At 32.5% G+C, this 15,090-nt stretch overlaps 1 protein-coding gene across 1 annotated transcript; it reads left to right on the forward strand.

Moving 5' to 3' along the window:
* The first annotated feature begins 5,240 nt into the window (after positions 1–5,240).
* Positions 5,241–6,681, forward strand: LOC109543131 (piercer of microtubule wall 1 protein). Its single transcript, XM_019912678.2, has 2 exons — positions 5,241–5,563; positions 6,455–6,681. Exons 1-2 carry the CDS (start codon positions 5,385–5,387, stop codon positions 6,585–6,587), a joined length of 312 nt encoding a protein of 103 aa, XP_019768237.1. The 5' UTR covers positions 5,241–5,384; the 3' UTR covers positions 6,588–6,681.
* The last annotated feature ends 8,409 nt before the right edge of the window (positions 6,682–15,090 follow it).

Raw genomic sequence — 15,090 nt, forward strand, 5'->3', positions numbered from 1 at the left:
TAATGTAATTTACAAAATAGACTGTTTAAATTGTGATAACACATACATAGGTCAAACTGGACAATATCTAAAGAAAAGAATATACGAACATAAGTACAGCCTAAGAAAAAATAACGAAAATGGTACAGCATTAGCACAGCATGCACAACAGAAGTTGCATAATTTTGATTTTGATAACACAAAAATACTGATTAACGAGAGTAATTATAATAAGAGAAGAGTCCATGAAATGATACAGATTAAAAAACATAACAATGCTATGAATTTGCTGTTGACAAACTGTGATTGTTTTTTAGATTAATGAAAACATTTATATTTTTTTTTACTACCTGTTATTTTAGTGAAACTGATGATGGTGGAAAACACCGAAACGTTTTTTAATTGATAAATCGACAACAAATGACTGAAGCCCAGGAATTGATTTTGATTTGGAATTACACAGAATGCTTAAAACTTAAACTTCAAGTTAATTGGCAAAGTCAGAATAAGAATTCTGGAATGCTATTCTTTTCTTCTACTTCTTTGAGGAGTCTAGACATCAATAGACATCTTACTGAGACGAAAAAAGGTGTTCTGCATGGATAAAATAAATATTAACACTAATGAGGTGAATAACCGGAATAATAGACCACAATCGCAGATGTCAAGACAATTGAATTTGCATAAAATGAGTCAGAAAAGCACAAAAACACGCATCATCAAATCGCTTGAGAATTCATTGATCATATTTGAACGCAACTCATGAATAAGATGCTTGAAACAATTCTGAACAACGATTATTTCCCGTTGCACAGAGAGAAGTCAGATTAGAATCCACCTATCAATTCTGTAAGTTCTTTCTGTAAGTAAAAATAAAAGTATGTATTCTCAGTATTATCTGCATATTAAAACTATGTAAAAGAACATGAACAAAACGAATCCATGCCACCGTTCAGATTTTTTTAAATTAGATAAAGTGAAAAGAATCAATTAAGCATTTAACCAAGTCCTTTTTATTGCAACAATCCGTTCGAATGAAAAATGTGCATCAAGCGAAAACTGCGAAAATATATCGTCACAACCAAGTTGCAGTAAAAAGTTCTCGACTAAAAGCATCCTAAAGAAGATTTGAGTGCTTTCGGGTAATTCCTTTTTCAGGATCCACAATTACTCTCTCCCAAGTCCACTCTCCCAAAAACAGATTTTTAGTAGAGTATGATTCTATATGTACTCGTATATATGGTATTTGAAAGTTTTATCCGAACACGGTAACGAAGCAGACGAACGCTTTCCAAATTTCTCCTTGATGTATGAGCCGGAAAATTAATCACAAGCAAAATAAGGAGTCGGACGGTCGTAGTTTGGCGGGGCCAAAAGATTGTGCGCCTCAACTCATTAACACGCGTTCTACACAATGCTACCAACTCCCAACAAAATTAATCAACTGGCGTTTAGAAAGGTGACAAGGCGACCAACATTAATCAGAATATAATTCTATTATAGCCAGTTGCTGAACCGGCTCCCGTTTATTTCAAATCATTTCTGAATGTTTAGCTATAGCGTGTAGGCAGACGATCCTCGATTGATTTGACGGAGAAGTCCCAATTTGAGCTTCGTTTCAGGCTAAACCTACACCACTGCGATTGTACGAAAATTGCATTATCATACGAGCATTCAGCTCCAGTCGATCAACAGCAAAAACTTTAATTAAATTATTCAAGCTTAACTTTTTCGGCATACACTATAGAAGTCTGGGGTGGTCTCTGACCAATTCCAGCTTCTTACCAATACCAAATGTTGTCCGTTTGGTTAAAATTCGAAGAATTCAAGAAAACCAACTGATGATCCACATAAAGAAGAAAATAGATCATTTTACTATCGAACGAAAAATGTATAACCAAAATTGAGAACATCAGTATTCAATGGGCACAAAAAAGTTCAGATTTTATAACACAGCCTGGTGTTAGCAAGAAAATTTTATAACCCGATTTCTACCGAAAGGTTTATAAAACGGCGAAAAAATAGCTGTTTTTTAACCATTAGGTAAAGTGAAATTCCTTCAACAGGGTCTCAAAGCAACGATTTTTCCAGTAATCAACAGTTGAATTATTATGCAGCTGCGCTTGCTACAGAAGAATCGCGCACAGGCCGTGGACGCAGCTCCTTAACTAGTTAATTTTCAAATGAATAAACTTCAAGTTTATTTCTTAAACTTAAAAAAGAAAAATTTTCTAATAAATTTCTAAACTCTTAGATATTTCCTGGAGGGAGACCATCTAAAATACCGTTGAATATCTCATTCCTCTATAAGCCGTTTCCAAACTACCGAATGCTTAAAATCAAATTCGAAATTCTCGCTTTTCGGTGCTGTTAACAACTTTTATTACATCGCCTAGAATTAAAACATCCAATGTCGCGTTGGAAACTGCGGATTCGACCCAGTAAAAAGAGAAATTCAAAATTGCCAGACCACAAAATGCGACGCTGGGAAGTTTCTTTATATAAAATGTGCTAAATTGAAGGAAATAGTTTGTCACCGATTTAGGGACAAATCCGGAAATATTTTATACGTACAACAAGATGGTCAATTATGTACAACTTACCAGCAACTAGGAAAAGTGTTTGTTGGTAATCTTTATTTGCCTAATAAAAAGTCTTATTTCGCCAGAAGTGATAATTCGTATTGGGGATTTGATATCAATATTTGCCAATAGAAAGTACAATTTATTGCCCAGTATACGGTATAACAGCTTACGTGAAAGCGGATATGAATAATTATATTGAAATAATTCGCAATGTCAATTGGTAAAAAAAATCGATATTTAATTAGCGTGATCGGATTGTACGTTTGCAAATATTAACAACTATTTAATACGGACCCTAAATATTGTATGAAAAATACTTAGTTCGCTCAGTTGCATTAAATACATAAAATAATTGCTAGTTTATATATAATTTTATTCGCATCAGTAATTACATCCTATGCCTGTTAATGCATGTTAATATTGATTATATTAGTAAATATTCTATATTAAATGAAATACGAATAAATCAAATAGTGTTTAGTTGCAAATAGTTTGGATCAATTTATCAAAGCACTGAGTGAAATACGAGGTTAATTTGGCTAATTCTCATAACAAACCAATAGCCACTTTTTGTTCCTTTTAACTTTTTAGCTTTGATAAATATATGTAAAATTTTCGGTAGTTCTGAACGACGACGAATTCTCCTCAAAGGTTGATATCATAGATGTTCAATAATGATTTTTCTTCAACAGAATTACAATATTTTTATTCAAGTTATCATTTTTCTTCGTTCTGTAAGGACGCATTTACCGGACTTAAAACGTAAATTACTATTATGTGTCTCATATACTCTCAAATTATGTAATTTTATATGTTTGAAAAATTGAGCTGATTTTCTAGAACCCGTCAATTATGTATAAAAAATGCGATATCAGGGCGATTAAAACAAAATTAATGTGAATAAACAGGGCTCTAAAATGCAGAAGACCAAACTTTGTCCATTTTGTATATTTCTGGTACCGAAATAGTTTTGTAATAACTATGAATAAACATGTATAAATATCATATAATTGGAGCAGGGCATTATAATAGAAACAAGAAAAATTTAACTTTTAAGGAAAACTTTTTGTTGTAAAAAGTCAAGTCAGTTGAAATCAATGAGAATTTCGAGTGACAAGAGATAGAATTGTCGTCAATTTGCACATGAAGGTACAGATAATTATCTAATGTCTACAAAAAACAGAATCTTTGTAGTTGTAAATTGAAGTATAGTCTTTAATTTAATATTTTTTTAAATAATAATTCCAGAAACCGTCCTTATATCACTCTCAAGCGAAAAATTCCGGTTACTCCCAATAAAACATTCAGGTCAGATTCTTAAACAACGAACTGGGGACAAAGTGAAATAATATATTTTTGTAAACATTTTTTCTCTTCCCCAAGCTTCTAAAATCGAAATCTCCAACACTGCACAAGAACAATAACCCAAATTATCTCTGATTATTAAACAGCACTAAAGTTACAAATGAAAATTGTGTATCTGTAAAAAGTCGTTGGACCGAAGAAAATATAGGCAAAAATTCAACTGTGCTTCTACGGGATTTATAGGCGGAAATACTACTCGAAATCAGTGAAATCGGATTTATTAACGAACTATGGAATAGCAATTGCCACAGCCGGATATTTTCGACGTCTATCATGTTTGCGCTTACGTAAAAATGTCGAAAAGTGCAAGCCACTGCGGATATTTAAATGGCTTAAAAAGAAACAGCTTTAGAATGTTTGCACTGAAGGAATTACGATGCTTTTTGCCCGAACAAAACGTCCTTAACTGTCCGTACAACACGTTTCCAAATTAAAAGGTACAAAAAATTTGCCGAAGGTTGTTTAAACGACTTAATATTTATTCAGCGCGCGGTAGCAAGAAAAAAGTAACTTAATTAGATTTAACGCTTATAACTTAAGAAGATGAGTAAATAGCAATTAAAATTTGCCGAACGAGAATAGCGAACGGGACTGAGAAAAGAAATTGGATAATGGGTTTAGGGATAAACCTGCCATATAGAATGCCGGAAGATAATTTCACTTATCTATTTTGTTCTTAGGTGATTCGCTCCTAAAGTGGGAAGTCTAAATTAAATTACAATATTTATTTCCCAACACTTTCTTAGAAACCGAGAAAAATGCCAACATTTTTTATGAGTAAAGTTTTACCAGTTTTTCCAAACAAAATTAATGTTTAATTTCTTATTAAGATCTTGTAATCTGTAGGATTTGTAGGCGTGGAGGCAAAGACATGTTTTGCCTCCACCGGTTTTCTAAGATTGTGCTCGTCCAAAGTAGCAAAGTGCAACTCAAATGAGCCAAACTACCGGAAATCGCCCAAACTTTTACACAAAAGAAACCTTCTAGTTATAAAAATATAGAATTTGTAAGCAATCTATGACATATATTAGAATTCCCTAACAAAATGATAAACCAAAACCTTTTGACCTACTTCGTTTCCATTCGCTTCTTGTATCGGTAAATACGTATCAGCCGTTCAGATCAATCTTTCCAGTGTACAGACTTCAATAACAATAATCGAGGTAAAACCATTTATTTGGTACAAGGCAATCTCAACCTCGCAAATAATATTAAAATAATGAATATCATATGCCCCTTAAGTAAGGAACTTCGCCTCTTCCATTTCATACTTCGGTCCACGTGGCTCCATTTCAGTTTCTATGGAAAGCGTTTTGATTGATCGATATCGTGCAAATCGCGGTTTTTGACGTGTCGTTTTAAATCAAATTATTCGTTCGAGCAACAAGAATTTGAGCGCAAAGTGTCTTTTCAGGCCACTTCAAGTATTCGCATTGTCTCATTGTTTCGCTCAAAATGGTAGATTGTCCCGGTCCGGATGGGGCGACAGTTCCTCGACTACGAACCTCCGATTTTTACAGAACTTGTCAGCTTCCGAAGAGATTTGATTATCCCAGTTGGTTTTATGGATACGGAGTTGATAGAAAACCGCCCGAGCATCCGTTCTACCGTACAACTTCAAGTGATTATGGCAGGTATTTGCAAATATGTTTCCGCTAAAGCATTTTTGTTCAAGCAGGGTTAATGCTCTTTCGTAAAAAAATGTTGAATGATCCGAAAGTTTTTCAGAAAATACGGCCAAGATTTCAATATAGCGTTCAATAGAACTAATAATGTGAAAGCTATGACGAATACAACTGAAGACCAAAAATTCCTAAGTGCAAATAAAAGCTGATTCACATTATATTGACTATAAGTATTAAAAATATAAACCACGAAACGTTGGTTTCTGCATACTAAATGGACGTTCACTCAGAATTAACTATGTTTCCAAACAAAGTTTCTTCGCAAAAATCATTAAAATAAAGTCAGTGAGTTCAAACTTATCCGTACTTTTACTCTTAATTTTGTATGTAGATTGCTTGCTCTGAATTGAGATAGTAACGAGACTTCGCTTAAAACAGTTTGTTGTTGAGAGTTTGAAATTGTCATTAGAGTCTAATTTCTTGTTCGGAATTTTTCGTTTTAGATAATCATACGGCGTCAGGCTACTAGACCGACAAAGGCAGATACCTAATTCTAGATATGACTTAATCACATTTTTTGATCAGAAATAATCTCCAGAAATTGCTCATTGTCTCAATTATTCCGTCGTTTTATTTATTTTTATTTAATTATTCCACAAAAACATATTTTCTACTTTAGGGTAAAACTAATCAATAGTCTCCTTAAAAGAGCGAACAGTCCTCAAAAACGGAAAATTAATACTTTGTTCTAATTTTACAAATATCTGATCTACGGATATCAATGAAAAAAAAAGGGTTGCTTATAACTGAAAATAAAATCTAGCCCAGTTTGGGCTTCACTGTGGAAAATCAGGAACAAATTAATTTTGAACATTCCCAATTAATAATCGTTTTTTATAGATACCCACCGACAATTCACACCGTTCCAACATCATTTTTCCCGAATACCCAAGACTTCACTAAGGCACTTGCTAAGGCGGGCATGTATAGAAATTATTCCCTAAACACTGGCTTAGAAAGTAATGAAAAATAATATAATATGTTTCATTTTGATATACCTACTATGTATTTTATTTGTAGAACGTTTATGTTATATATTTTATGAAAAATAAAATTTCCAAAATGTTCTAATGACTTTTATTGCCCCGACAAAAAAAGACAAGTATTACATAATATGCAAATGGCATTCAATATATAATACTTCTTATTGAAACTGTAAGTACCCTCATTTATCATACTCAGATTTTGAAAAATATTACAATCGGGCAAGGCGAGATGAGTTGGAGCCTTGTTTCAGATTAACATGATATATTACCATTCGATGCAATTTTTCACATGATCTATACTTATAAGTTTCGAAATGCAAAATGATGCTTTGCAGCAGACCTTACTTGATGCATAGTAAATTCGATGCATGCTTTGGATGCCGGTTCAGTCCATATTAACCCAATGTAAATATTCCCACAATATTTACATATTTATAAGAAATAACATCAAAATGTGTAAATTAGTTGACAGTGATAAGAGTTATAACATAAAGCTGGACACATGCGGTGCTCTACCGTTGTTTACAAAGAAATATTTGGAAATTTCTTGCTATTCTTTAAAACATTTTCAATTAGAAAACATATAAACTTTTTCTTATACAAGCGAGACAATTACAGATTTATTTTAGCTACGCTCCCACAAAACCGTCAGCAAAAGTTTTACTTTGCGATGAACTGTAATAACCAAGTTTCCAATACAATTTTAAATTAAGTCTAAATCTTCAGCAAGGGCAAGTGGTGTTATTGACGTTTGATCGAAAATAAAAAGAAAATCAAAATTATAGTGGCTTTTTCAAGAAAACGAAAGATGTCTTGAGAGGCGGTTTTGATCAACTTTCGTTAATTACTTAATCCAACTGGACGACTCCTCAATATTTCAAGCTACACCTCAAATGCCTCAGGTTCTAGAAAAGTTACCTAACTCCATAAAGTTCCCAAAGTTAATTTTTTGTTTTAATTAACACATGCAAATATTAAGCGCAGAGTCTCTTTCTGAGAGGAATTAGAAGGCTTCTTAGAAGATACGGAAGCACTATGTGTAAACGGAAACAATACATTGACTTATAATTGAGAGATTTGCAAAAAAAGCAGCATCCAATAATTTGAAAGGTGTTAACTTTTCCATTGTTATCTTTAACAAATACCTTCTTAACATACGATATTTCAGAGTAACTCATTATGGTGTAAACCCAACTAAGAAGTTTGAGAGAAAAGTTGCTAAAATACATAGTAAAAATTAAAACATTAAATTATTAGGTAACGCAAAAGTATGTATCAGGTCAGCAGAAATTGATTGCAAAAGGCCGAATTGCAATTAACAAAAACCTCGTCAATATCAAAAGTAAAGAACGTATAATACATTCTTTCAGTTTACTCTGCAGCTTAAATTAAAAAGTTATGTTGTTATGTTCAACTAGACACAAATTAGAAATATGTGATCAATAAATTATTACATTACTTATTTTATTGAAGCACTAAAGTAATGTCTAAATTTATGTATCTTTAATTCAGTAATTAAAATGCCCCAGTTTTAAGTGTTTGTCAAATAGAAGATGAAAACTTGGCGACATTCCTCTGAAGAATTAGAAGAGGTTTATTTGCTGAGTATAGTAGGATTTGGTTTGTTTGGAAAGGTTTGCTTAAAGTTCCTTTCACAAACTTGCACAAAAGAAAATTTATATATTAATCTATAATAATAAGTATTTAACAGAGAGATAACATAACATATAATCATATATAACAGAGAGATAACAGTAACAGAATCTTCAGTTTTTCATTAGCAAAACGACGGAATTTTTCCAGACGACCAAAAACAACATATTATTCTAATAATAATACTTGTCCGTTAGCAAAAATTAAAGTAAATCTCATAAAAGAGCAACATTCGAACTTTAAGACATTCATTAAATTACATGTGTTAAATAAATGAAAATCTAATTAAAATCACTAGCAACTTTACAAATCTCTAAATTGTGTTAAGGGGAGTAGTAAACAATATAAAATTCTAAACCGGTTTTACAAATATGTATTTTTATCTTTCATGTGTTTTATTCACGGTTTGTGTGTCAAGAAATAAACAGATTCTCTCAAACTATCTTATAATGAGACCGGCGTTTCAAATGAGTTAACTTTTCAGAAACGTTGTCAAACGACAACAGTTTAAATTTTTGTGCAACAATTTAAAAATGTTGAAAATATAATCCAGGTTATATCAGCTATAATAATACCAAATAGGCGTCAAGCTATTTTAAAATAGTGTAAAATATAAAAAAAAGCTATTTTAAATATTTTAAAATCTCAAGTCATCCCACACGACCTCATTTTGCATTACCTTTTAGATATAATAATTTTTCACCATCAACTAAAATATGATAATACTAAGGAAAATTACTTTACCAAACTACCGTAATTTTGTAGCAGATTTGTATAATTCAATTCCGGTAGATTAAATTGCGTTCATTTGCAGCAAAAATAACTTATTCACTAAAGATAACTCCGACATGGATGAAACCCCAGCGAGACAGTAGTGCTGTCTGTGACCGAAGAATAATTGTAATAGCTTTAATTGCTCATAAAGAAAGTAATGCTCATAAGTAAGAGACTAAATAATTAGATAATAAATCACTCGAGTTCACACCAAATTTAACCAAATTGGCCGCCTATTCCCTTTCATTTAAACTAGTTAGTGTCCCAAGAAACTCACCGAGAATGGCGAAATTTATGTTATTGCTCGAACAAGAGTCGTGTATAACTTCGGTTTCATTCCTTTCTGGAAAACACTTAGCTAAAAGCGAACATCTTCCTTCGTGTGGGATGAAAAATGGAAAAGGAAACCCGCTAGCTCGGTTTTATTCGCCTTATTACAATAGGAAAAAGAGCTGTAGTTTTGGTAATAGATCATTAACTGGGTTAATTGGGCTCCGCTGTGATATCAATTAATCTTCGGAGCAGTTTTTGTTAACGAAAATGTCTCTTATTAGAAGTGTATAGGAGGAATTACAGGAGTTTATTTATCTGCAGCAGTCCTCCCTTTGCGCCAAGGACCAAAGCCCCAAAGAAGTTTCACTGAAATATAATTTACACAGCTATAATCTGCCACTGGCTTCCAGATTATACAAACATACCAGTTACACAAATCCACTCCAAAACATTACTTCTTCCACTGATTAAAGTCGGTAATAACCATTGTACTTCAACCGTATATTAACGATCACTGTTCCAGAAATGGATGACCCATTCCGGGCTCCTATGGAATTTGTTTAACGAAGCAATTATGCCCCTCAAATGTCTATTACAAATCATCTTAACACGTGTTCCACGCCATTCGCCAATGCCCTTATTCCCATTTAACAATCGCGCCCTGAATGCAGAACTAATTGTCTATAGAATGTCTTTCGGCAGTGAAAATTCTGATTGCTTTGACCCTGCAATAATCCCTCGAGAGTTACCATTAATGCAGGATTTAATAGGTTCTTGTTCCACACACAAAATTTGAATAATGAATAATTTACCACTAAGTTGCTGCAACGAGTTGATGGATCTCGCAAACGAACATCATCGAAAACATTTTTAATGCAAAGTAGTTCACACAGATTGCAGATCAATGCGACATAACTTTGCCATCTTTGAATTTTCAGAGATATGAAATACTAGATGTTAGTTTAAATACGAAAATATTTAAAAAGGCATTGGCAAGTTCGAAATATACTTGAACACGGAAAATGGAAAGTGCAATTCAGACGATAAATTAGCACTGACTTTGATAAAATTAAATACATGAACCTTGAATTCTTACAAATGTTCGGTGACAAAACCATGACTGCGTAAAAATTACTCATAATTCGTATAAAATGTTGTGTCTAGACGATGTGCTATTTTCCAGGTAATTTTCTAATAAGGCAATTTAGAAAACCGTATATATCAGTGCTCAGAAAATTTTCCTTCTTTGTTAAGTCCAAGATTTTGTTTCTTAGAAACAAACAGGCCTTGTAATGGAGTTATGTAATGTTGTCAAAAGTATCATAAAAAATATCTTAAAACGCTGTGCAATGTATTATATTAAGTTTGCTGGAACAAAATAGTGGATTTAAAAAGGGTTTGCGGAATAACGTTCTCGAAAATTCCAAGAAATTTGTTATTTTTCCATCTGTTTAGAATGTGCAATAATTGGCTCTGCTATCAATTCAAATGCAAAATCATCTTTCTTGAATCAAATACCAATGAAGTAAACATTTAGTGACTATTTTTGCAAGAAAGTTAATATAGAGAACTACATACTGTTATCACAACTCGAGTTGAACGTAAATTACGTTAGTTCTTAGGAAAAACATCTAAAAACATACTAATTAACAAAATTCATGCGAAATAGAATAATGGTCATTAAGACTTAACCGGTCAGTAACTAACTCTATAATGTTTACTTAACGAAATATAATTAAATAAAAGAAGTATGTTTGATTTTCCACAGTAAATAAATGAATAGAAGCACCGGAGTTCTTAAGAAACAGATGAACTTTTTATTAATATTATTCGATATTCATTCAGAACGGCAGAAAATGTTCACAAGTATCTGAATCAAAGGAAAATAATCAATAGTTTAGTATGTGTGTAACATTCACAAAAATACATTGCTGAAGCTTTTGCTGCACTCAAATTTTTCAATATATGCTAAAAGAAATCTTAATTTGTATCGAGTTTTTATACATAATTATCAATTTAATACCAAATAATTAAACAAAAGACGGTCTAGCAAAAGGTAGAACAAGTTTGGAGTTTGGACAAACTCTCAACTGAACTGAACCACTCAATACGTAAAATGTTTTCAAATCGAATTAAAATAGTTCTGCTGAATGAATATGAAGCTTTATTGGTAGAATAATTTTGTTTTGGATAGAACTTCATATTTCCTTCTATTTGTCTTTCTTCTCCTTAGGCATATAACCCACTTTTTGGGCCGCTTATTATTTCACTTTCAGCTTTCAATCAATCGCTAAATATATTTATAATATCATCTAAATCAATATTTAGCCAGCATAACTAAACTAAATCGACCGTTTCGCAGCATGTGAGATACAATATGCTTTTGAAAATCGCAATATCCAATAATTTTGTTGGCTTTGAAACTGTATGAAAATCGAAGTTTTGCAATTATCATCAAAGAAGAATGCATGAATTGATTCAAATTAATGAACGTGACCATGCAGTAAATTGCATATTCGATATTGACGATCTGAGTTATATTTATCAAAGCCTGATTCGACACGGATAATAAAAAACTGCAAGCAATTTATAACAATTATAAAAGCCACAATACGTATGAAAAATTTTATATTTTTTAGCAAGCTAGCAAATGAATTCTTCCAGTTGAGTTTAGCGATTTCACCAATAAATAAAGGAAAAATATAACAGAACCCAACAAAACATTACTGAAGCCCAATTTGTTGCGTTTCGAATAGACTTTTAAGTAAAAGTCGCAGGTTTGTTCGTTTGTTTCATGATTAAAGTTGTAATGAAGACGTATGCACGATATTGGAAACATAAATCTGCACCTTTAGTTTGATTTGTGTCTTTAGGAAACTGGTTAGGCGATAAATCACAGACGGGGCATTATCCGACAGACCTGCTTGCCAGACCGTACAGACTTTATGAGGGTCGTGTCTGTAAGCCACAGACGAACTGTGGCTGTGTTGATCCACCTTAGTGAGTGAATGTTATTCTTACGAAGATTTATTTAGATGGGCATGTGAATGATGCGACGACTAATGCAGAAGACAAAATTACACCCGTGGGTTTACTCAAGTCTAATTCATTTCAATTTGCCTGTTATTTTCAATAGACATTGAACCTCTAATAAGAACTGTATTCTGGACTTCCACAAATATGAACACAGATTGTGAGCGTAATTCTTAAATATTCAGTCGAATTGACAAACAAAACCAAATTCGMCTGTTTCATATAGTAAGTATCGGATTGTAAAACCTCAYTAAGTAAAAGTAATTTAACAAAAGYAAACTACAGGTATCAGAARCATAAAATTGTATATTTGCAATACATAGAGCTGGTATTTATTTTGAAAATTKAATTTCAATTAATGTGCCTAACTTTCGATGCGGAAATAAARAAAAGTATATCGAGTTTACTTTGYATGTRTGCTTCGGAGGTTCATGTTTTTGGAAGAAGCCCATTTGAAAAAATAACTTGACCGTCGTAAATGCACGTTAGACCACACTGTACAGTTAGGGATAGGATATCGATCCTTTAACATCGATGGTAGCCATCGATGTTGAAATAGAAAGGTAATATCGATGTTAGGAAATGTTTGACATCATCGATGTTCTGATAGTTTGCAGTTGTATACAAATTTCAAATTAATTAACGTAAACTTAAATCATTTTATTTTACTACTACTATGACATTTTAAAACAATGCATTATTAAATAATCGACTAAATTTATTGAACGTACAGTTGCCACGTTTTTCGGTCAACTGACTGCAAAAAGAAGCTTTTTTCGGGTGCAGCTGGAAATGGATCACTATGCCACGGTATCGTTTTTATCGGCATTATCAAAGAGTTCGCAGAAAATGTTTCTATCTAGTATCAACATCAAATGTCCGATGTTTTCATTTCGGGATCTAACATCGATGTCCCAAATTTTCAACATCGATGGTAAAAATATCGAACATCGAACGAATTACGTCGATGTTTGCGAAACATCGATGTTTTTCTCCCATCCTATTGTACAGTACCAAAAGCGCATACTTTTTTTCAAACGTTATAAGTGGTAGCGTACTGAAGARGAACAACTCTTCCAACAAAAAATTGAAAGCAAATCTGAGAAAAAACCGAAGATGTTTCTCAGGGGTCCYGTTCGGAATTGCCCAATATTTTAAACATTTCCACATTCAATCCGGACAAAAACAAARGGACATTTTACACGTCTCATTTATCTCATGGCCTATCTGTAGGACAAACGCTATTTGGTCAGTTCATGTCGCATCGTTTTGAGGTCAAACGAGTTTCCCATTCCTGAGGGAATAGTAGACAAGACCCAAAGGGAACGCGGTCACGTGATTAATGGCAATCCGTAGTTTATTCTAAATATCACACTCATCACGAACTTTGAAGCTAGCCTTATCGAGCTCTCTCGTTATCCAATTTGGTTAAATTAAATTAATCGTTTTGCCTGTTTTCAGAACGGCGAATGCGATAAGGAAATAATTAGTGGGGGCGATTAGAAAGATTGAAGATAGAAGCTATAATATTTCAATTGTGTAGAATATTTCAACTATATAGAACTGGGAATTTAATTGAATTAAATTACTGGAATTTCATTATGTTGTTTTGGTGTTAATGTTGAAGCCGGAGGAAAACCAACTACACTAATAGCAAGTTTAAAATTAGCAGCCAGACCTCTGATTGAAACTTTCCCTTGAAGTTTCCTTTCCAAGTAAGCAACATCAACTTGGTTTCATTGCGTTTATTATATTAATATTTCATGATATTTCCACCAGATTTTAAACTGATTTTCAGACAAGTACGCTACAAACGGATCTACTCGCTAGTTCTTACAGTGGCAACAAATAAAATGCGAATACAATAATAATAGTTTACATAGAAAACATATCAATAAATTGTTATAAAATATAGGTCTGTTTAATAGACCCGGACCATCCGCATTCAAAATAAGGCCTTTGGCCAAAACTGCAATGTTTCCACATTTTCATAGAGAAAATTAATTCCCCTCTGCAAAAGTTGATCACATTTTGTGCCAAGCTTTCGACATTTTTATACTCAGTACGATTTTTACTCAGTAAACTCAAAAAAAATCCACTGCATTTGGAAAACCAACGTTTCCTCAGAAAAAAAAATAAGTGAAAAGAAAGTAATGGAAGCATCATCATTAGCAGTTACCGAGAACTCCAAAACAACTGGGAAAATCCAAAGAAATTTAGGTCTCCTAGGGTATTTAGAATATGGTCTCCTGAAAGAATTGTTTGAAATAATTCAATAGACAAAATGTGCATTTTTGGTTCAAACAACGTATTCCTTTACAAAAAAAAAACGTTGTCTCATAAAAGCTGGTTTACTTTGCACAAATAATTAACAATGATGGTGTTTGCTCATTATTTTATTGACTTTTGCAATTAAAAATGAACGCCAACGATCGAATATTGAAGATTTTCAAAGATCGGGCTCACTGTATGAAAATTACCGTTTAAAGAAAATATGTCTGCAATTTGTCTGTACTTTTCTTATATCTTGCTTCTTTCGTTCTTGTTTCTTAAATGATGTTAGTTTTGTTAGTTCTGACCTGTTACCTGTTAAATTAAATTAAATAAGTAGTTATTTAAAAAAATATATTATGAAACTGTATTTCGAGTTTAGATGAGTTATGCTATCATTTTTGAATTAATTTAATAATGGCATTAAATAGATATTTATTCCAAAAATCACATTGACAAAAGCCCAAAACCAGAAATAAAATATTG

Source organism: Dendroctonus ponderosae, unplaced genomic scaffold, assembly GCF_020466585.1.
Source record: "Dendroctonus ponderosae isolate FM_Combo_2020 unplaced genomic scaffold, Dpon_F_20191213v2 Dpon_F_20191213_7, whole genome shotgun sequence".
NCBI classification, from domain to species: domain Eukaryota; kingdom Metazoa; phylum Arthropoda; class Insecta; order Coleoptera; family Curculionidae; genus Dendroctonus; species Dendroctonus ponderosae.